This window comes from Pimephales promelas, chromosome 14 (assembly GCF_988280905.1).
Source record: "Pimephales promelas chromosome 14, fPimPro1.hap1.1, whole genome shotgun sequence".
Taxonomy (NCBI): Eukaryota; Metazoa; Chordata; class Actinopteri; order Cypriniformes; family Leuciscidae; genus Pimephales; species Pimephales promelas.
This window is the reverse complement of record NC_142782.1, coordinates 19,212,711-19,236,580: the sequence shown is the minus strand read 5'-3', so window position 1 is coordinate 19,236,580 and position 23,870 is coordinate 19,212,711. Positions and strand designations below refer to the sequence as shown.

Genomic DNA, 23,870 nt, shown 5'->3' with positions numbered 1-23,870 from the left:
CCTCAAACATTCAAGTGTGCTTTAGTTTGGAGTTGTCCTCAGTGAGGTCATGGTTTGAGTGTGCAGTTTGGATTTTAAAAAGGTGGGTTCTTGTTGGTTTTGTGTTGGATTTCAGAGGGAATGTACAATAATGAGATGCATACGCACCCTTTGATAATGGTACACTCACTGACAGACCTTTACATCAAATTGCACTGCACAGATTTATTCTTAGGGAAATCACAAACCCAGATAGCCTACTCAGATAACCTTAGATAGCCTATTATTACTGTATTTACTTGTATCACAATTTGTTTAAGTGTTAGATCATCCACCACAGCCCCATCAAACTCAAAAGAGAAGTAAACAAAGAATGGTTGTGGTTTAGAATAACCAATATAATTGTTCTTGGGGCCAGTGGGTTTTTCCTGCTGAGGCTCCCAGCAAGACTTCACTCAAAATCTGGTTTGAATTTAAAGAGGCATGCAGTCCCAGATTATAGCAGATACACAGATAAGAATAGGTCAATGTAAAAGTCTTGCTGAGATTGTTTTTTCATGTTTTTTTCATGTTCAACTATTAATGGTAGTATTCACTTCTATTTAATTGTGAGACAAGCAATGTTTGTGCTAGATTTGGTAACAATAAATGATGTATTTTCTAACAAAACACAAAGAAAGACACATTTTATGTCTCTACCTTGAAGATTTGCCTTTTTTGTTATAATTATCATGAAGAGATCACAAGAAAATAAATAGCATAAATACATTGCTTCAAATCGTTTTGCTATAATTTTATAGTTGTATGTAATTTGAATGAAAACGAATAATTTGATTATAGTGCATTCATCTTCATGAGTCTTAGAATTGTTCTAATAATAAATAAAAATTAATCCTTCCATGTGACAAAAGTCAGTCAGACAAGCTCCTAGGAGTTAACATTAATTAATGAATCATCTAAAGAGTTGTTTAGCCTATAGAATTAAATTAGCAATACATTTGTTACAGTACTTGTTAGTCTTTGTCAATGTTATTTACCGTTTGTTGTTTGGATTAAACAATAGATGTTTACTTATGTTAAATCTAATTGGTAAAAACTTCCAGCCCATCATCTCATTGGTTTAACATTAACTTGCGGTCAGATTTTGATCAGGTGAGGTCACAAGTTGTGACTCTATGGGCTTCCTGTTTTCTTCTCCTGGGCTCATTGGGGAAATTCTCTGAGCTCATCCACATCTTTGCAGGTGAACTTTTTTGGAGTTAACCTACAGTATACACCCATGACATTTGCATGTAAAATAATATCATGTATATCTATTTGCGTGCAGGAGATGCATCATTCATCTGGTCATATGAGCATATGTTTTTCTTTCTTTAACAAAGATTACATAAACATTGTAGGTTGATGCAGTGAAGAACCTTCCAAGAGGCTTACCAGGGGAGGGAAAAACAACATCTGAGGCTCATGGCGGTAAAAGTAAGCGATAAAAATAAGCGTAGCCTCATTAGTTTTATTTTTGTTCTCTCCTGCACCTGCATATTTGGTACACCCACATGCAGAGTGAAAAAGGCAATTCAAACTCAAATGTGGACATACGCACATTCCATAATGGAACAAATTAAAGGAAGTTCACTTAAAAATTTAAATTCTGTCTTTGTTTACTCACCCTAGGCTATAGTTGTTTCAAACCTGTATGAATTTAATTCTTCTGAACACAAAGGAAAATATTTTGAAGAAATTTGGTAACCAGATGGTTGATGGACCCCATTAATTTCCATAGAAAAAAATGGATTTACTATTCATATTCCTTTAATCTATAATGACTGATTTGAAAGATTGACTGAAAATGTTCTTAATCATATTTGTGTGTATTGTATTGTACTTCAACCTCTTGGTCATAGAAGCTTACAATAATTGTGGTATTTTTTGTCATTACAGACAGACAAAAAACACATGTAGAATGTGAACGCGTTCTCATCCCAAAGCGCCATATAGACCATTTCACAAGATGTAAACAACACTGGTCCAGAAGCACTTCCTGTTTCAGTTTGTAACTGTTTTCTTTATTTCACATGTAAAGAAAACATCTTAAAGATGTTTGTTTAACTTTTTGATTCAGTTTTAAATGTTCTGTTGGTTGTATTTTATCCCACCTTTTATGTAGTGTTAAAAAACTGAAACAGGAAGTGCTTCTGGACCAGTGTTGTTTACATCTTGTGAAATGGTCTATAGGACGCTTTTGCAAAAGCGTAAATATCCAACGCACATGGCACCCTTTAACGTCTAATGAGATGCTTCGGTTAATGGTTAAGTTTAGGTATGGTGTAGGGTAAGGGTTAGACCACTAGGGGGCGCCTTCTGCCCAAATATATCTGCGTCTCATTTCACGTTAAAGGGTATCTGTGGTTCTTTCATCACTTCTGGTTCTCGTTTTCTTTGATTGCCAGATTGCTAGGCTTTATAGCCTACATAAAAAAATATTAGGCTAGTCTTTCCCTAAAATGTTACACATGTAGAGAACACGCAGGTCTAGTGGAAATTAGCCTACATTTGGAAGTTATCCAAATCTGATCAAATTAGTTTTTTTCTTTTGTATGCACTAGATTAGGCGAGTTAAAAGTCACGTGGTGAGTGAGCCAGGGCAATATTGTCACTCCGGCCCATAAGAAAAAAAGCCGGTGTATTTGGGGAAAGAGAACAAAGAAATCATTGCTCATACATGACTGCAGACGCAGCAGCAGCTGTCGCACAGGCATTACGCGAGTCGTTTGCACCGCTCCGCTACCTTCCATCGCATTTCCACTTCCAGCAGTGGAGCTCGAGGATACAGGAGGAGGATGCGGGTCTCCGGGTTTCTGTCAGGCGCTTTCGCTCTACATGTTCTCCTGACCGTGAGATGCATGCCTTTGCATGGGGGGCGAGGACTGATGAAGCACAAAGAGCCCCCGGTGAGTTTATTAATGCCAGTACTGTTATTTCGTACATTTGATGTAGTTTCGTGCCAGCTCTTGAAAATCGGTAACCTGCTGTTTAGTTATTTTACGTTTGACCGTTATAACTTGCCACAAAGTTTTAAAGTTTGAGTTTTACTTGAAAAAATTGAATAACATTTTTTTTATTATTTTACTTTCGTGCAACATGACAAATAGGGCAACATTAACAATGCAAAATTTGTTAAGCTTTGGCTTGTTACCAGACTGGGTTATTCAATCATCATATAAATTGTAAAACGTCGTCTGAGGCATCTACAATTACGAGCCAGAACCTGTCATTTTCATCTGGGATTGTAACGTTTTTGATTCAGGATTAGTAAAGAATGCTTATTAGTGCAAGTTTAGGATGTATAATTTAACTGTTTAACTGCCATTACATGCTGTATTTTCCATCAATTTACTAACAAATTTACTGTGCCACACATTTGAAGTGTTTGTTTGCTTATTAAAGTGACCTCAACCTGTGATCATATTCTGTGTACTGAAGAATGGCTTTTTAGTGTTGTGTTTATGATGACTCAGGTGTAAAATTTATTCTGTCAGTTTGGTCCCTTGGCCATGACAAAAGAGCAAGGGATTGTGCAGGTATGGGCAAGTTTGTGTTTCTGTGCCATCTGGAGGGACACACTCCCTCTCTCTCACACACTGTTGCATAGCCTACTTTAGAGAGAATTTAGGGAATGTGATAGCCGAAACCGCACTGTCCTTGTTCCTGTTATGATTATTTTGGCCCCATGTTTCCAGGCACTTCCCTTGCTGAGAGAGAATAAATTGTGTAGTTTGTCAGCCATGGCATTCAAAATGCTTTGTTTATTATTATTTTCACATCCAGTTCCATTCACATTAATGTCTGACCAAGTCACAGGGAGCGGAAAACATTGGCAAAGAAGTAGTACAGTTCATTTATACAGTTTATTTGAGGTTAATATATGCAGTTTAATATTTTCACCATTTAAAAGGAGTCATGTAATTTACAATTTATAACATGGGAAAACATAAAAGTTGTAATGTATAATTCTGGTTAAGAATTAGAATTATTTTCATTTTTTTAGTTCAAGTGGACCCACAAGCCACTGGCCCTGACAGAGAGATTTGATGTCACAATGTAATGTGATGTAATGACATCACTCTCATAAAATCACCTGCAACCAAGGGTACAACCATCATCCGCTTAAAGGGATAGTTCACTTTGAAATTCATTTTTGATATGTTTTAGCTTACCTCAAGGGCATCCAAGATGTAGGTGTCTTTGTTTCTGAAGTATTTTCAATTATGATATTTTTCGGTCAAACCGTTGTTGTCTATCAGTCATATAATGCAGGTTTAGGGGGTCCACGTCAAAGAGCATGCACAGAGAAGTCAAAATTTAACACGATTTAATGACTCGTAAATGTAAGAACACATTGATGGCCTAAGACACGAAACGAGCGGTTTGTGTGAGAAAACGAACATTATTTATATAGTTTTTACCTCGTGTAATCACAGCCACATCCAAGTGATATGAATCAGTTGTCCAATGTCCAACTGAACCGAACTGAACTAATGTCCAACGATCTCTCGTGTGTGTACGTCACTCATTGTTTACACAGAAATTTCGGAAGTTTTACCTTCCACTAAACACATTTAGATATATTGAAATCGTCTTCCATTGCGATTTCCTGTATATCTAAACATGTTTAGATCTTCACAGTGAAAGGTAAAACTTCCGAAATCTCTGTGTAAACAATGATCGACGTACACGCCCGAGAGATCACTTCCGGACATTGGACATTGGACAACTGATTCAGATCAGTTGGACATGGCTGTGATTACATGAGGTAAAAACGATACAAATACTGTTTGTTTTCTCACACAAACCGCTCGTTTCATGTGTTAGGCCATCAATGTGTCCTTACATTTGCGAGTCATTAAATCATGTTTAATTTGGACTTCTCTGTGCATGATCTTTGAGGTGGACCCCCTATACCTGCATTGTATGACTGATAGACAACAACGGTTTGACTGAAAAATGTCAAAATTGAAAATACTGTGGAAACAAAGACACCTACATCTTGGATGCCCTTGAGGTAAGCTAAAACATATCAAAAATTAATTTCAAAGTGAACTATCCCTTTAAAATAGCAGAAATGAAGCCAAACTAAAAAAAAAATACATAAACCACTAGAGGGCCAAAAGTTATTGTAGAATTAAAATTTTCTGTAACACAGCCTCAAGTGTAAGTGAAATCACATGCAAACCAAAAAGTATTTCCGTCACGACACGAAGGAACGTTGTGGTTTACGTATATTAGTCAAGATTATAAGGCTCACTCACCCTTAACTTATGGGGAAAATGCCCCTGCTGGGATTTTGTCGGGGTCATTCAAGGAAAGCATGATATCAGTAATGACTTCCTGAATGTGCCAGAGCAGGGATATGTGTGTGTGTGGGTGAGGGAGAAAATAGGTTTATGTGAATAAACCAGGTGCCAAAATTCTTCAAGCATTGATCCAAACTTTGAAACATTTACTACAGCTGGTAGATATAAAGCACTGAGCTGCTGGGGATAAAGTGTAACATGAGCGCTGGTGCATAAACAGTATCTGAGAACTTATCACTGAACGCTACTTGAAAGTCTCCTTTAGTCCTGCACTGAACCGTTCATCACTCCCAATGTCAGCTGGAGCTTCTAGGGGATTTACCTGTGAATATTTGTTCAAATGGTGATCCTTTAAAGCTTCATTTATCTTGCCACAAAGAGTTGTGATATGTTGGTGTAAGGATTAGGTTTTCTTTTTCTCTCCGTGATGTCTGTAAACCAGATTGGACAGTAACCCAGATCTTTGATCCTGCACTCAAACCATCCCAAAAAGTATTTATAGGGTCAAAAGGCTCATTAAAGTACTTTTCATAAATGTGTAAATATAAATCATACTTATTCCAACACACACCATGATCCTTTTACCTTAATTTTTACTTAAAATAGCAATCTTTTAAGAAGACCGACTCAGTTGTTCTGAAATAATCTTGCTTTGTGAGTTAAATCTGAAGTGTGGGATTTTTGCATTACTAGTCATCAAACTGCTAAAAAATAATAATTGTTTCCAAATATGTTTACCAAACAGTCCTACGTCTTCCAGTGGTTGCATAAAGAGACCATTGGTTGAGTCATTGCTGTGTTAGGCTAGATCGGATACTTATGGATTCAGTTCAAGTTAAACTCAATTAACTGCATTTGTGACATAATGGTGACTACACTCATTCCTTGTTTTCTTTATAAAAATCATAAATCAAGGTTAATTCTCTTAAAACCTGTTTTAACAGTAAAGTTATTGTACATTTTTTTGTTATTTCAGGGTTTACACCATTATGTTTGTTATGATTTTTGTTTTTAATTAGTCATAAATGTACACAGTAAATGTTATTCAGCAATTTACTATTGAAACTGGCTGCATACGAATATCCATACATCCTTACTCTAGTAGGCGAAAAACATTTTGTGAAAAGAGTTGTACATCCAAACTCACAATATTCATAAAACAATATGCAAAAAGTGCGCTTCCATGGACACTTTACTGTCCCATGAGGCCACGGAAGAGAAGTTTTAAAGGGGTGATGAACTGAGAAATCAAATTTTCCTTGAGCTTTTGACATCTAAGAGGTCATCATATTATAAGAATATCCTATAAGTTTCAGAACTGAAAACGTCCTTGTTAGTCCAATAAAAGCTTTTATTGACACCAGCCCCAGCAAACAATGTTGTCAATGTTGTCAACAATGTAGTGGGGAACAATGACGTCAAAGAGGATAAAACACCACCCCCGCAGAAGAAGATCAACGGCTACTTCTACATGGCCGGTTTAGCCCCGCCCACCGATTCGCGCATTACTCGCATAGCTAAATAACATAGATACCTACCTCGGGACGACAAACCTGGTTGAGAGTGAAACTCATTATAATATGCAAAACTGTTATCCACTCACAGCAGTGGGCGTTTACTTCCATGTCTTCAATGCGAGACGCCCATAAAAACCGAGCGTTTTTGAGCTGTGCTCAAAACTAGGGTCGAAAATAGCCTATTACTTATTCATTTTGATGTTTTTTAATGTAAAAACCAAGCAAACGTTGTAAGTTGACCTCAGACAACAATATAAAAACATTTGAAAAGCCAGTTCATGACCCCTTTAAATGACAGAGAAGAGATGCGACACTAGTTGGTCACATTACAATGACAAAATTACATTCATACTACACATTTTCATACTAGAGCATATTTATTTAACCGTCGCAAAGTAGTAACTCATTCACAGAGAGTATCCGATTTCGGATGCAGGCAGTGAGTGAATATTATAATGTTTACGTATTGGCCTCATTCACTTCCATTGTAAGTAAATAATTGTAACCCATTTTTTGCTTCTGTCTTAAAAAAGGAGGGAAATGTAGAAATAATTTTTTGTGGTTTTCAACATCATGCTGCAATTGCTGCCAATTGAGCATGACACTGAACCAATATTCCTTGGAGCAAACTTTAATAGCACCACAGAACTACCGTTTACACTTTCCTGAATTATAAACCTGCAAATTAGTTTTAGTTACAGTTGACTCTGTTTGGGATAGGTGAAAGGATAAAATCACTTTAAAGTATTAGTTTTAAATTACCGTTTTGCCACTGAAAGTGGCTTGTACTCTCAGTTAGCTAAAAGCAATGAGAAAAATCCTAACAATTCATCCATTATACAACACAAGAACCTGACATTTTTTTGCAACATAGTCGTCCCCTATTCACACGATATCACTCTTTCTTATCAATCTTCCTCAACAAATGTTTCTGAGCAGTTCAGATATCATCAACCTGAATTTGGTGATTCTGGATCTCTCCTGGTGTTTCGCAGTAATCAAGGCCTAGGGCATAGTTCTGGAGACTGCACAATTTTTTATAACTTGGCTTTGTCTGGTGGGCGTATCTGAAACATGAATCAAGTCGAACTATACAGGCAAAACGCTGACTCTAAATATTTCTAGCATTAAAAAATGATTCAGAAAGCATTGTTGGCTAGCTTTCAAACTCTCAGAGACAAGTTTTTCTCTCCCTGTCTGATGTCTGTGAACCCATTAACCACTGACCCAGAATTTTGATCCCACTCTAAAAGGGATTTTCAGTAGCTCTAGGGTCAGACAGTTCATTTAAACAGTGTTGATAAAAGTGGACAGCTACATTCTCACATATATTTCAAAATTCACTCAGATCTTACTTCCATTAACTGCAGTAAACATAGCATTCCTTTCTATGGCCGCTTGGTTTCCATTTTGTCTATATATAAAGTGCAATTTTGTTGCTTTAATCTCTGTAGACATGTAAGGAAATAAACTGCTTAAACATTGGGAATTGTGTTTTGGCGGAACATCAAGGCACCTTGGGCAATGCTTTCTCTCTAGATTACACACACATGAAAAAGCGACCTATTGTGTTGACTTCATTCCCCCCTGCATGGTATAGTCAAATGTGTCCAAACTTGCCATCCATTTTTGAGAAGTGGGTCATACACATAAACGTTGAACTGGAGTTCTAAAAACATGCATTGTAAACGAACAATGCAGAAAGCACCTCATCCCAGATGTGGAATGTGTGTATTATTCTAGATAATGGCCGATCTCTCCCACTGATAATAGGTCAGGAGTCATGATGCTGTCAGATGTTATGATGAGATAAACTAATGAGAAAATAATACATTTAACCAAGCATCTGCTTTGAATTTCACTTTGCCAGGTCCGTGGCAATTGATTGAGGGTACGTGCTTAGCGTAAATATTTGAAATGAAAAAAGATGATGCCGTACACTTTTAGATTATTATTAGAAGAACAATATTAAGATATTTCTGTGAATGTAGATGTTTCATAAGCTGTAGGTGCATTTTGTGAAAGCAACATGCTGAAAAAAAATACATTTCTAAGAACTTGACATATGCTTTTTAAACTAGAATGTTTCTTTTCTTTGTTGTGGACACCCTTATTTGGCATTGACCCATAAGTGTTTTAAGTATACAGTAAGCAATACCTGCAACTTAATCCAAAACACAAAGAGCATAATGAACCTGGTCTGTGCACATGCTTGAAATCAGTGTGCTGGTAGAATTTCTCGCTCAAAGACCAGGGCACATTCCATAGTTCCTGCTGGGCATTGTCTCTAATATAGCAGCTCTGCCTCACGCATGAGGAGTCACCACTGAGCCTCCGTCCCTGGGAGAGAGACACAGGGTCACAGAGGGGAAAACGTCTAGTCTGTTTGCCATTTCATTGCAAAAGTCCTAAACATTTTATAATATGTTGTAAACAGTCGGGGGACAAAAAACGAGGGCGCCAACAATCTTGTCAGCACTGTGCTTTTTTCTTCTAGTCCAAAGGAAAACATAAAAGTCACATTGCAAAAATTTAAAATCTTCAAATTGTAACATTTTTCACTTTTTGAAATACATTTTGGTTCTTATGACTTTAAGAACCAAAATCATAAGAACCAAAATGTATTTCAAGAAGTGAAAAATGTTACAAAACTATATATATATATATAGTATATAGTATATATATATATATATCGTTTTTGTCCCCTTAACATACTGACCCCTTTGGCAAGGAAACAGTTTATGATAATGAACATAAAGTATGTTAAGGAACATTAAAAAAAAAAAAACAAACCAGGCCGACTTAATCTGATACAAAAAGCAAAATTGTGTTTTTCCCATGGTTTATGCTGTTTACTATAACTGTAAGATATGATTGCGGATGGACTGCTTAGTGTCCCTAAACATACTTTTGAAGGAAATGCTGTTCATTAACATGGGCGTTAAAGACAGAGAAGAATGCCTTGGGCAGCACTTTGGTGCTTTTAGGCATTTATAGAGGTTTTAAACTTCAGGATGTTTCAGCTTTCATTTAAAGTCTTGCTTTTTACCCACTTTTACCAACCCCAGATGTCTAAATATACTGTATATACACACACATATACAGTGTATATATACACTACCGTTTGGGGTCGGTAAGACTTTTAAATGTTTTTGAAAAAAGTCTCACTAATGCTTCACATTTATTTGATCACAAATAGTAAAAAAAGTAATATGTTATTTTTTTTCTATTTTAAATTATGTATTTTTTTCCTGTGAATGTTTGTCACATGATCCTTCAGAAATAATTCTAATATGCTGATTTGGTGATTTATTCAAAAGGATTTATTTGAAATATAAATCTTTTGTAAAATTACAATGTTTTTACTGTCACTTGTGATCAATTCAATGCATCCTTGCTGAATGAAAGTTTTAATTTCTTTTAAAAAATGTAAAATAGTAAAAACAGTAATACTCATGTTTATGTTTTTTTCTATATTTAAATTATGTATTTTTTTCCTGTGAATGTTTGTCACATGATCCTTCAGAAATAGTTTTTGAATTTTGGTGCTCAAAAAACATTTATTATTATTATCAATGTAAAAAAAAAGTGCTGCTTTTGTGGATTTATTCGAAAGGATTTATTTGAAATATAAATCTTTTGTAACATTATAATGTTTTTTACTGTCACTTGTGATCAATTCAATGCATCCTTGCTGAATGAAAGTTTTAATTTCTTTAAAAAAAATGTAACAGTAGGGTTATACTTCACTTACACTCACAAGAGCATTACAACATACTGTCCATTGTAGTCCATTACCAATAATCTCATGCAGGTCTTCCATCTTTCCATAACAGAGTTTGCCACAGATTCCTCATTCGCTCTCTGAGAAGAGGAGAGACAGGGTCCACCTTCACCACCCTCAGGACACCATTAAACCTCAGGCAAAGGGTGAGCCGCTCAGGAACAGCTCCGGGGGTGTAGGTCCACTGCGCTGTGGCGTCCCGGACTACCCCGACCAGAGAGAGGTGCATCTCAGCAGGCACCCCCGACAGAAACGCTTTGTGATTTTTGGAGGACGCTGGCCAAAAACTGGCCTCACTTACAAGTAAGGTGTACGAGAAAACTACTTGTATGATTTCAATAATATTCAGTTTCAGCGCTTTCAGTGCTTTAGACCTGTTATTCCATTCACTCCATAATAATATCTAGGGACGTGCACAGGAATTTTTTGGGGCAGTTGCTCTGACCTGAAAAAAGGTCATGTATACAACGAATATTGTTGGCTCAATGAGAAATTAGTTTTATTCCTGTCGCTTATATCTATAAATTTTATCTTGTTGTCACAGTTAAAATCCTCCACATTTCATTTCATTATTATTTCCTATCGTTTTGGAGAGAAATGTTATTGCATGTTGATCTGCAGTCACGGGTCTCTCATGCAGAGAACTCTTCTCAAATTAATCTGCATAATGATGCATGTAAAAGTGAATGGCAAAATGGATCTTGATTAAGAGTCCACATTGTAATTGCAGATGAAATATAACACGGATAACATAATTATTATTTTTTTATTAGGTTAAACTCACTAAAACCTTTATGTAAACCTCTCACCGCCGGCCATGCATATCCACCATTCTTTTTAGTTTTTTTTTACCACTTTTTACTTGTTGTGTTTGTAGTTCCTCCTCCAGAGCACAATGGGTTGTGGGCAATATTAGCCGTTTAGAGTGAGCACGGATCCACACTTCGAAAATCTACCGGAAATAGTTGTCTTTTGACATACTCTTTTCTACATACTATGCTTTGGGACACACTTCTAATCTCACATACTATTTAGGATGGATAGTATGGACATTTTGATGCAGGGAGTGCCTCAGATCCTTTTTGTTTTCAACAATGAAGTTTTTTCAATATCTGAATTGTAATGTTTGTGCACTTTCTATCTCTGTTCTGATCACACCTAAGCAAACTGTTTTTGTGGAGAAATGCAGGGGCATTATAGTCTGACCTGTGAGGGAGAAAAATAAAGTCCTTCTTTGAAAAAGAAAGTAATCAGCCACATTTGTACAAGAATCTATTCACAGGCAACACAGTGTGGATGCATCCGGTGGAAGATGTAGGATACTCTGTTTTCTTTCTATGGTCATGTCGCTCTGGATTGTTCTTTGTGTAACAGGTATATGGCTGAATAGTACAAGGGTGTGTACAATGTGGATTAGAATGGGACAGTAAAAGATAAATTAGATGTTTACATTGAAATATAATATATATGTATATAGAATAATATATAATATATATATGAAGAGTTCAGATGCAAAAGCCTCTAAATGCCATTTGAAATTTTCATCTTTAATGATGATTTTTATCAAACTTGTATATTTAAGTTCAGTAATTTCACTTAAATAACAATTAATAGGTAATTATCATTGCCATTTAAGTGAAATTACTGAACTTAAATATACAAGTTTGATCAAAATCATCATTAAAGAAGAAAATTTCAAATGGCATTTAGAGGCTTTTGCATCTGAACTCTTCATATGTATATATATTAGGAACACCTGTTCAATTTCTCAATAAAGGTATCATGCAGGAATTCTGACCCCTAGTCAATGGGGTGTACTTGTATTTAACGTTACTGTCGTAAATACCACTCACGCAGAGTGTGACGTGTTACATAGTATACAATAGTACGTTGTGTTTAATTTGTCATTTAATAAGATCTAATATGTTGTTAGTGGTGAGAATTTTCACGTGATTAAATACATAGGTCCGACAATTATCCCCATGAACTTTAATGATCCAGTGGCAGAACTTTGGCCAAGCGTGTCAGAGGTTCTGGGTTCGAATCCACACTAGTAGTATAGTTTATTTTCCTCATCAAAACCGATTGTTTATTAGTGGTTGTATATCACGCAGGGACACGTTTTTTGTGCATTAGGTTTTGTGATTTGTGACAAATATAGAGAGTCCGTGTGAAGACTGTGCGCGTTACAACAGAACACTGTATCCACGCCACTGATCGCAGCGGCAACGAGCACTTTGGTCACTTGATTTCAAAAACAATACATTTCAGGTCGCCTCTTATTTAACAAACAAACGAAATTAATGCTCTTCTAGAGTTAAATGGAGATGTTTGCCACCATTCAACCCAAAAGAAGTCATATAACCATTTCAATTACTCCAAATCTGTTCGGTTAAGCAACTTTGACTGAAATAACCACTCGTTACAACCGAGGTATGCAGCAAAGCATTTGTGAAGCCACAACACGCACAACCTTGAAACGGATGGGTAGCAGAAGACACCATCAGGTACCACTCATCTCCACTACAAATAGGAAAAAGAGGCTACAATTTGCAAGATCTCACCAAAATTGGACAGTTGAAGACTGGAAAAATCTTGCCTGATTTGATGAGCCTCGATTTTGAATTTGGTGTAAACAGAATGAGAACATGGATCCATCATGCCTTGTTACCACTGTACAGGCTGGTGGTGGTTGTCACAATGTTTGGTTGTTCCCTGGGTTAAACATTAGAGGTCCTCAGTTTTCATGGTGTCTACGCATTCTCACTACTATTCCCATGATCCTGTCTGTCACTGATTGTTCATTGCCTTACAGTTGTTTCTCGTCACCTTGTTAGCCCTTGTGTATATACCCCGTCTGTTTCAGTGTTTGTCATGGAGTCCTTATTATTGTCCCCACACTTCTGTTGTTTTTGGAGCTGTTTCTACATTTTGTCTTTTATGGTTTTGGATTGCCTTTTGGAATTTTGACCTTTGCCTGGACTGGTTGTGAGTACGGATTACCCCTTAATAAATATTGCTATTGGATCTTACGTTTCCTGTGTGTGTGTATTGTGACAGTGGTGGTGTAATGGTGTGGGGCATTGTTTCTGACCATGTCTATCCCTTTATAGCCACCATGTACCCATCCTCTGATTGCTACTTCCAGCAGGATAATGCACCATGTCACAAACCTCGAATCATTTCAAATTGGTTTCTTGAACATGACAAAGAGTTCACTGTACTAAAATGGCCCCCACAGTCACCAGATCTCAACCCAATAGAGCATCTTTGGGATGTGGTGGAACGGGAGCTTCGTGCCCTGGATGTGCATCCCACAAATCTCCATCAACTGCAAGATGCTATCCTATCAATATGGGCCAACATTTCTAAAACACAGTTACTCCTAGTAATGCTATTGTGATTTTTTTCTTTTGCTATTGGAGCATATAAGAACACAAAACTATATATGATGTAGTTTCCATTCACTGCTATAGAAGTTTATCCAACTATGACGACTTGAGCTTCTGAGAACCCAGAAATGTGAAAAGCATAAACACAAGAACACAAGCATAAGAAAATGGAATCATAAATTCAAAGCCAGAGGGGCTGAATGAATCAAGACACATTCCATGGCACAGACAGGTGTGTGGGCCCTCTGATAAAGCTTGGCTTCCTTTATTAAAATGCGCATTTCTAAATAATCTCTGATACAAGTAGAAACAGCTTTTATAAGTTGCTGTTAACTTTAGCTACACAAATGATTACTGCTGTTCAATGCAAAAATTCGAAGAATTCTCAATTAAGTACTCACACTTGTGTGCATGAGTCATGATGACTACTATAATTGTAAGTGAAGATTGAGAACAGTCTGATATGATACGGTGTCTGAGGTTACACAATTCCTGGTGAGTTCTGCTCCTGTTAGAGAACTGGGTCATAAAGCTGCACACATAATACCACTACAACCACAGTTTAATTATGCTCATAAAATAACCAATCAGAGCACATTATGAGGTCATGTGACATGCTCACCAGACAGATGCCTATGGTGATGAATAATAAAGACCACTCACAGGTGGTCTCTGATGTGGGTTTGTGTTGTTTGGTGGTTCAGCAGTGAAAGACCGGTGGTCTGAAACACAGTGTGTTTATGCAGGAGCAAAAGTGATCACATGTTTTTTGTTGATAAACTTTGAGAATTTCTCAAATTCTCTGTACAGAATCCAGCGCTTCCCGTGGCAGATGAGCGAGGATAAAGTGAGGCGAGTTTTAAAGGAAGCTCTCAAGGTCTGGAGTGATGTCACACCTCTTACCTTTAATGAGGTCATCAACCAAGAGGCCGACATAGTCATTGACTTCACGAGGTAAACAAAAAACAAACACTTTTCACTATGCAACAAAGTAACAAAGTGAAGGATTGGGAATTTTGTAATATTTGCTTTAGGTCTCTTCTGGCATAAATGCAGGACCATGCAAAATCATGTTCTCCGTTACAGTTATTTCTGAAATACACTCTCCATAGATGTATTTGTCATCCTTGATTACTTTATCCTGCAAACAAAGTGTCCAATAATGAAAGCGTTACAAGATAAAGTGAGTATTATTAGTATAGTACATGGTTTAACTAGAATATAAAATGATAGTATAGAATAGCACATTATAAGTACAAAACAAGTACTGATGATACAGTATAGTACGGTACAGTACAGTATAATACACTACTGTTCAAAAGTTTGGGATCTGTAGGAGTTTTTAATATTTTTTAAAGACGTCTATTATGCTCAACAAGGTTGTGTTTATTTGATCAAAAATACTGTAAAAATAGTATTAATTTGAAAATTGTTTTCTATTCTTTATCTGTTTTCTAACTAATTAATTACTCCAGTCTTTAAGGTGTCACATGATCAGAAATCATTCTAATATTCTGATCTGCTGCTCAAGAAACATTTATTATTATTATGAATGTTGCTGACAGATGTGTCATATTTTTGTGGAAAGGATCGCATATATTCAACATTTTTAGTAAACTTATAAATGTCTCGATTGTCACTTCTGATCAATGTATCCTTGCTGAATAAAAGTATTGGTTCAAAAACAATCTCACTGACCCAACTGGTAGACTGTTGTAGTTAAGTACAATATCAAGACTGCATTATTGACTGCAATCTCAAGATAGCAGAATAAAATAGCTTTTTCTTGACCCCTGATATTCATTTTAATTTCATGTTTTAATATTTATGTCTTTCGGTATAAAACTAAAGAAATTAATATATGGAGAATTTTTTTACATTATTACTATATGTCCTATATTAGGTACTGGCATGGTGATAATTTGCCATTTGATGGCCCTGGTGGGATCCTGGCTCATGCTTTTTTCCCAAGGACGCACCGGGAGGGAGACATTCATTTTGACTATGATGAGTCCTGGACAGTGGGCAATGAACTTGGTAAGTGGTAAAAATAAAATCCTCATCTTACCGCTTCACTGCCTGCCACTTTCTTGGAAAACTGAACATCTCTGATACAAATAACACACATTCTTGGGATCAGTAAATCAGTCAGTGTATCATAGATTATGCTTTCAACACTTCGCTTTAAGACTTTGTGACAAGCAGAAAAAAGTGTTTTAGATATTTTTTGCATATCTGACACAAATCTCAAATGCGAATCTCTAATCTCAAAGAAGGGATTAGAAAAACAAAATGACAACCATTCCTTAAGATCACATTTGAAAACCAAATCAGATTTGTGTGAAAAAAAGCATAATTTAATTTGTCATCCTACAGGAACAGACCTTCTTCAGGTGGCAACACATGAGTTTGGCCATGTCCTGGGTTTACAGCATTCAATGGAGCCTGGGGCCATCATGTCCCCATTTTACAGCTTCTCCTATCCTCTCGAGCTCAGTGAGGATGACAAGAAAGGGATCCAATACCTCTATGGCCCCCGACCGCAAGCCCCGCCCCAAGTCCCTGTGGAAACCAATGAGATTATCAATAGTGCAGTGAGTAACTGAACGCATCATCCCGCTTTACAGTTTATCTGCGGTCAATTACACTTGAGAAATTATTATTAACAATGTCAGCAGCAACATCAACAGCATAAAAATCAAAATCCGGAGTGGAGGAATTTGTGGGGCATTTAAAATAGAAGTGAATGGGGCCATCCGTTAATATTAAAATACTAATTTTTTCATTAGGATAGACATAAGATGTAAAACATTTGTGTGTTAACATATCACATTTTAGTGTGAAAAAACATTTACTAACCTTTTCTGTGTGAAGTTATATCCAATTTTGCAACTTAAACCTTTAAATGATGATTTAAAGCTTTCTACAGCTCAAATAATACAACTTTTAACAGAATTAATGTCATTATTAATTAATCTCAATTGTAAGTGCTTCACTTTAACCTCAATTTTTCTGTTTCCTTTTCCAGGGAAAGTTCATAATTATAATTTCTTTGTGGTAGTAAATGTTATTATTATTTTTGTATTAGAAGTGTGTTATTGGATTATAGCACGAGTTTATCTATATGCTCCCTTTATTCTCACTCCCGTTATTCCATCTCCTCTTCTCCCGCTGTCATTGTCTGTAGCCTGACGCTTGTCAAACAGATTTCGATGCTGTGTCTATAATCCGTGGGGAATTGTTCTTCTTCAAGGCCAGCTATGCCTGGCGCATCAGGGAGGGCCGTCTGCAGGCGGGATACCCTGCCTTGGCCTCCCGACACTGGAGGGGCATTCCAGAGAAAATAGGCGCCGCCTATGAAGACAAAAAGGGCAATATCTGGTTCTTTGAAGGTGGGTGAGTGCAACACCGGTGGCTGACTGTGGTGATTTGTGGTTGGAAGACAGGATCAGACAGGTCTGGTTATATACATACCTATGGTGACTGGTGGTGCGGTACTTCCCCTTGACCCATATATGAAGCATCCTGAATTGTGCCTCTAATGCAGGGCATGATAAAACATGACCATGTAGAACAAATGCTACTAACAACAGATACATACACTTGTGTTGTGCAGTGCTGGAGTATCTAAACAGAATTGTACACTGTAGGTTGTTATTGTAATTTCTCTAAATGAATTTCACTGAGCTTTACAATACTGAAAATTTGGTTGAAATTCAGTGCATTTAGACTAGCATAGGTTCAGTCGGTCAAACATGCGGTACATTATAATGCTGTAAATGTACTTCATTTTTTCACCATTAGAGGGAGCACATCTGACTAACTTAAGACAATTTTATAGATAAAATGTCTTAAATTCACTTTTCAATAATTAAAGCCATAAAAAGTCGAAACATGACATATTGTGGTCTGTATACTACTGAGATTCTGTACTTTTACAGTAAAGCTTTAGAGGGCTATATAGTACATTTTTGTACTGATTTATATGCTAACTTCTGCTGCAAAAACATCTAAATAAACCATCTTAGAATATGAATCAGTCAAAAAGCAAAAATTATCAGGATTTTGTTGTTATTTTTTTATCACCCATGCAGTGTAGCAACTCATAATGTGATGGGTATTACATTATTAATGTAATATATATTTTTTTATAATGAAATAATTTAGTCAAAATGTAATAAAATCTTGAGCTCATAATGTGATAACGATTTTCCAATGTAATAACTATTTTTCTCATAATGTAATAGTCATGATTCCAATTCTTTGTCTTGTGTTTTGTTTTTGTAGGACTTTTATGTTGAAGTGTTTTCTTAGTTCTCATAGTTTCTGTTTTCATTCCTGTGTCCTATTCCTGTGGCCATGTTTGTAGTTTTGTAGTTTTTCCTGTTTGTTAGTCTTCCCCATGTGTGTCTGTTTACTTGTTATCTTGTAAAGTTTGTTTGCCCCTGTGTGTATATTTACACTGAATTAAAATCACTGAATGAAAATCATACATTATTGCAGTCATATTCATAACAAACACTTTCCTTTGTGTCCTGTGTAAGGTTCCAACTACTGGGTGTTTGACGCAGAGCACAGGATAACAGGACCGGACCCTCTGCAGACTTTAGGCCTCCCTGTCACGGACATTCAGGCTGCACTGCGCTTAAAGGAGAACCACGTCCTCAATACATACTTCTTCAAGTCAGGAACCTACTGGCGTTTGGATCCCCAAGAGAACAGAGTGGACACATCCTTCCCACGCAGCATTCAGCAGGACTGGTGGGGCGTCCCTGATGAGATTGATGCTGCCTTCCAGGATGCTCACGGTACTTCCAGCTTAGCCTTTTTTTAATACATATCAGTGAATGTTAATATTAACATGAAAGAAATCAGGTCTCATAAGTTAAGAAAGTTTATTGAAAGTTTGTGCGTTTTTAAATGAATCGAGTGACTGATTCAAGAGCCCATTTATAAATCACTTGCATCATCTTTGAATGAATCAGCCGTTTTGAATCAATCGTTTTGAATTAAAGGCAGGGTAGGCAATTTTAGAGAGGCAAACAATAGCAAGCTAGCTTTGAAAGCATAAAATACTCACCCTCCATTCTGAGCGTTTCCAAAGCCACACCTCCTCCAAAAGAAATAAACATGCACAGCAGAGCCTTCAACGCGTCACGAGAGACGGTGTTAAATGAAAGCACATAACATTACAATAATAATGACTGTAAACATCTTACAGAGTTCTGACTTGTACGGCTGCTGTAGATTAATTTAAAGGGTACATATCATGCTTTTAAATCGTTCCTTTTTATACATAAATCATACATTTGTGATCTATATAAATCGAAACTGCAATGCTTGGGTCTGAATTCCTATTATTATAGCTCCACAGGCCCCAATTCTACCCCTTTTCTGTTGTGCGTCTGTGAGCAACTCGTTTTGGAGCGGTCTCTTTAAATGCAAAGGAGAAGTGTCATACCCTGTCTGCTCTCCAGGACTCTCGTTCAACTCCACCCTGTTCGGACATTTTTGTAGTTTGATTAGAGATATACGATTATATAGCATCAAAGAACATTTTTATTGTCAACAAAATGTCAACAACGGAAGACTTGTCCATCAAGCCTTACATGTTCGAGCCAGAGCGAGCGAAAACGAACCTGCAGAGTCTTCATATGGATGAATTGCAATGGTATGTAACTGTATTGTGTTATTAGTGAAAGTCGTTTATTTCTCTTGTTAAAACAAGCACACTAACAAGATAAATGTCTACGGTCGAATCTTTTTACTAAAAATCTGTATTGATAATATGATACATTTAGAAAAGCATCAGAAAACACAGCAGACGTGTAACGTTACTTAAAAACAAAAACAAAGAAAGACAAAGGTACTGCTAAACCATGACCACCATGTGTTTTAAGAAAGTAAAATAATTTATTTTTATTAGCGATATTTACAGCTTATCGAAATGCTCTGTTCGTTGTCTCCAAAGATAGAAGGAATTGACACCTCATTCAGACCAAGTCGATCGGCAAACCCTTCTTTATACTGGCGGAGGTTGTTGAAGTTGGAATCGCTGAAGTGCTTTGCGGACACAAAACATGACTTTACCCTCAGATACCATTCCTTGATAAATAAAACTCAACCAAGCACTTCAAAAGAGTTTCTGATGCTGGAAGACTACATCCAACCACCAAACATTTTGACTTACTATACCCTCTCGTAACTTCTGCATCATTGAGGTTGGACTACAAAATCGGAGCGAGAAATAAAAACGGCGGATTGCTCGAAGTGTTGGGCCGGTAGTCAATGTCCTTATTTGTCAGTTCCGCTGCAAATACTGTGACATAATTGTTCAAAATACGTCATAGAGAACAGAAAAAATCGGAACAGGTTGCAAAATATGACCAAACCAGAATATAAACGAATATAAACAAAGCACCTGAAGAGAATAATTTCAACTTTTCTGTACTTATAAACACTCCAAATATACAACAAAATGAATTTAAGGGCTAAAAAGTGGATTTAGCATGATATGTCCCCTTTAAAAAAATACGAGTCTGAGGACGTGAACTGCTCCGAATAGTACGTCATGGGTTGCCCTCTCGTAATTACGGTTTGACATGGCTTGAACGCAGCATAAGCTTGTTGTTCTAGTTCAGGAGGAACAGTAAAAGGCGGATGCTGATTTTTTGAGCTGTATTAAACAGTCTGTGTAAATACATTTAAATGCCACTTCAGACGCAGATTCTTTGCCACTTCTGCAATTAAAAGATGGATTATGTTGATACTAATTTGACTGGTAACAGCCCGATTGTGTCTTATTATTCTGATTGAATTTATTGATTAAATGGCAGAATTAACATAAAAAATGTTGGATCATTATCAACAAAATCCCCCCAAAAGTATCCAAAACATTTTTTTTTTTGTCAGTATCAGACATCTCTAATCTTGGAACAGTCGTATGGAATGCAAATCTATTTGTAACCGAAGCTGCACATGAACGTATGTGACATATGAACGAAATGACTTCAACTTTGAGTCACATTGACCCAGTGTTAGTGTTAGACTTAGTGGATAAAACTCAAATTATGTTTGTGGGTCGAAGTGACTCAAAAAGATGCAGCAGGTCACATTCACAGAATAAATGCACTCAGCTTCTTAATTGTACTGTGGTCATTTTCTTATTTTGGTGAGCTTCACATCGATTTGCTTCAAAATTATGGAGCTTCAATCCAGGAAAGGGAATTGGAAAGAAACATCATAGGCTGTCGTTTGATTTGTCACTGCTCTGACAAAATGAATTGGTGAGTGTGACAGACGTCTGACAGAAGAGGGCGATATTTCAGCAGCAGCAGTCGGTGACAATTGTTTTGAATCAAGTTGTCTTGTTCCATGACATACTACTTGTGCACACTGACTTTGCAATTTATAATTGCAGTGTATAAATACATTGGTTTATGAATACAAAACCGTTTCCCATTAATGCCTTTTCTTGCATGAGATCGTGTAAAACTGTTTTATACTCTACAGGCTTTGCCATCTTCATCAGTCGCCGACAGTACTGGAAGTTTGACCCAGTTCAGCGTAAGGTTTTGGAAGGTTACCCGCGCTACATTGGTGCTGACTTCTTTGGATGTAACATGGCATAAACCCTCAGGAAACATTTCTGTCTCTCCCACCATGTTCTCACTCTCTGGTTTGAAGCATACAGTGTAAATTTCCGAACATTTTCATGATAACGAACCAACTGTACCATGTAACCTAAGTTCTTGTTCCCTCGGGCATTTCTCTTCCATTCACCTCACCTCAAAAATGTCTGATTAATCTAATTTCTTCTCAGGAAATCTTGCACATCTGAGCTTTATGAACCACGAGCAGCTATGTCTGTATTTGTTGTATATCAAGCAACCACTGTGTAAGAAGACATACCCTGTTGTTAAGGTGCTTAATAAGGTGCTAAACATTTGTCAGGGATCTTTGCAATGTCCGTTACTCTTATCTCTAAGATTTTACAATTCTTTGCAAATTGTACTGTATCTTAAACTGTGCAGTTTGTATTAATTAATAACACACTCACTCACACTTATGTAGAGATTTAGTTGTATCTCATTCATGTTTTTTTGTTTTGTTTGTTTTTTAAATGAGAGAAAATGGAAAGACAAGTATGTTTTGTGTTTGGTAATGTTTTGTTAAGAACACAAACTCTTGACTGATAAGCATTTGTTTATGATGTTGTTGAGACTGTTAGACTAATATACCAACATACAAACTGGCACTTTTCAGTGCAGGACACTGACAATGTTTTAAATCTCCTTTTTCTAAATATACAAGCTTGGATTTTTTTTTCACATCATCTGTGTACATTTTTTTTCTTTTATATTTTCTCAAGTTTTTTTTGTAGTTTTTACACTATTTTCTTCTGCTTTTCATATTTACTGTGTAAATAATTTTATATAAAATGTGTGTTGTATTTTGGTACAATTAAAATATTCCCAGACCACTTATTTGTACAAACCTTTCTGTGATCCACTCGTTTATAATTGTAGTTTTATTAGGGGCCAAGCACCTAAGGGGATAGCCCCCATTGTATCTGTTAGTTTTCTTATTATTATTTCGTAAATGGAAGTCTATAGCAGTCCTATGAACCGTACATAGGAAAATGATGAAATTTGGCACACTTGTAGTGATGGTAATGAAAAGTAATTGTAGCAATTTTTGAGTCTCTAGGACCAACTCTATATCGCCACCACCAGTTCAAAAATTCAACATTAAAATGGTTATAACACATTACATTAAGACTCCGCCCATTACAGTAGTGGCCATTTTGAAAAGTACAGAACTCAGTTTTTTCGCTACTCCTCCTTCAAAGCATGTGCTCAAATGATCTTCGGACTGAGTCGCATAGAAATGACTGAACAGAATTTGTTTTTATACAAAAAAAAAGTTAGGATGTCACAAAGTTAACAAGGTCCACCCAAAATTGGCTAAGAGGCTGTATCTCGGCCAAAGTTGATCAATCGAAACGAAAATTGGTACGATTCATCGGATTCATCCAGATTTAATCAAACTTTTTAAATACGTTATGCTCTGCATTTTTTTCAAAATACTTCATTTTGACCTGATTTTCTCTTGAAACTATTGAATTTTGCTGTAAATCAATGTATGACAAGTTGCGCAACGTGATGAGTGACATGCACCTTACCCATAGTGGCAGTGGTGGAGGAAGTACTGAATCTCAGTACATAAGTAAAAATACAAATAACCAGATAAATATTTACTTTAGTAAAAGTAGAAGTAACACAATGACAACCATACTTAAGTAAAAAGTAAAAAGTACCTGATTTTAAATGTACTTTAAGTATTAAAAGTAAAAGTACTTGCATAATTTATTTTCTTAATGTCTATTTTCTAATTATTAATAAAACATTTAATTCTAACTCATTCAACCTAATACTCCTATAATGATGTTCAATAATGATGGAAAAAAAATGTTGTCACCATTTCTGAAACAAGCTTGCAATTAGGCAATATACACATCATGCTTATCCTTACTATATGTTAATAACTATGGCAGTAAACGCGATTAATTTATGGTGTAATTCTTAACCTCTTGGCTTGCCATAATCCTAACCAAACGTATATTACACACGGTGCGTTTCCTATGCATGTAAAAACTAATTTTCGCGTATAAATTGCACTATAAACGCACTGCGTACGAGACGCATTTAGTGTGACCGGGTTGAGATATCTAGAGCCTCCATTTTTGCACTCAGGTCTAAGGCCCATGTCCCTCTATCAGAATCCAGAGTTTCAAGAAGATTGGAGAAACTCAAAATTTCGACCCCCCCCCCCCCCCCAAAAAAAA

At 36.5% G+C, this 23,870-nt stretch overlaps 1 protein-coding gene across 1 annotated transcript; it reads left to right on the top strand.

Annotated features, from left to right (window-relative positions):
* Positions 1–2,432: 2,432 nt before the first annotated feature.
* On the top strand, positions 2,433–22,505 carry mmp11a (matrix metallopeptidase 11a). Its single transcript, XM_039680300.2, has 8 exons — positions 2,433–2,927; positions 10,684–10,934; positions 14,834–14,977; positions 15,927–16,060; positions 16,400–16,617; positions 17,211–17,415; positions 18,568–18,831; positions 21,536–22,505. The coding sequence occupies exons 1-8, from the start codon at positions 2,817–2,819 to the stop codon at positions 21,652–21,654; spliced, it is 1,446 nt and encodes a 481-aa protein (XP_039536234.2). The 5' UTR covers positions 2,433–2,816; the 3' UTR covers positions 21,655–22,505.
* Positions 22,506–23,870: the final 1,365 nt, after the last annotated feature.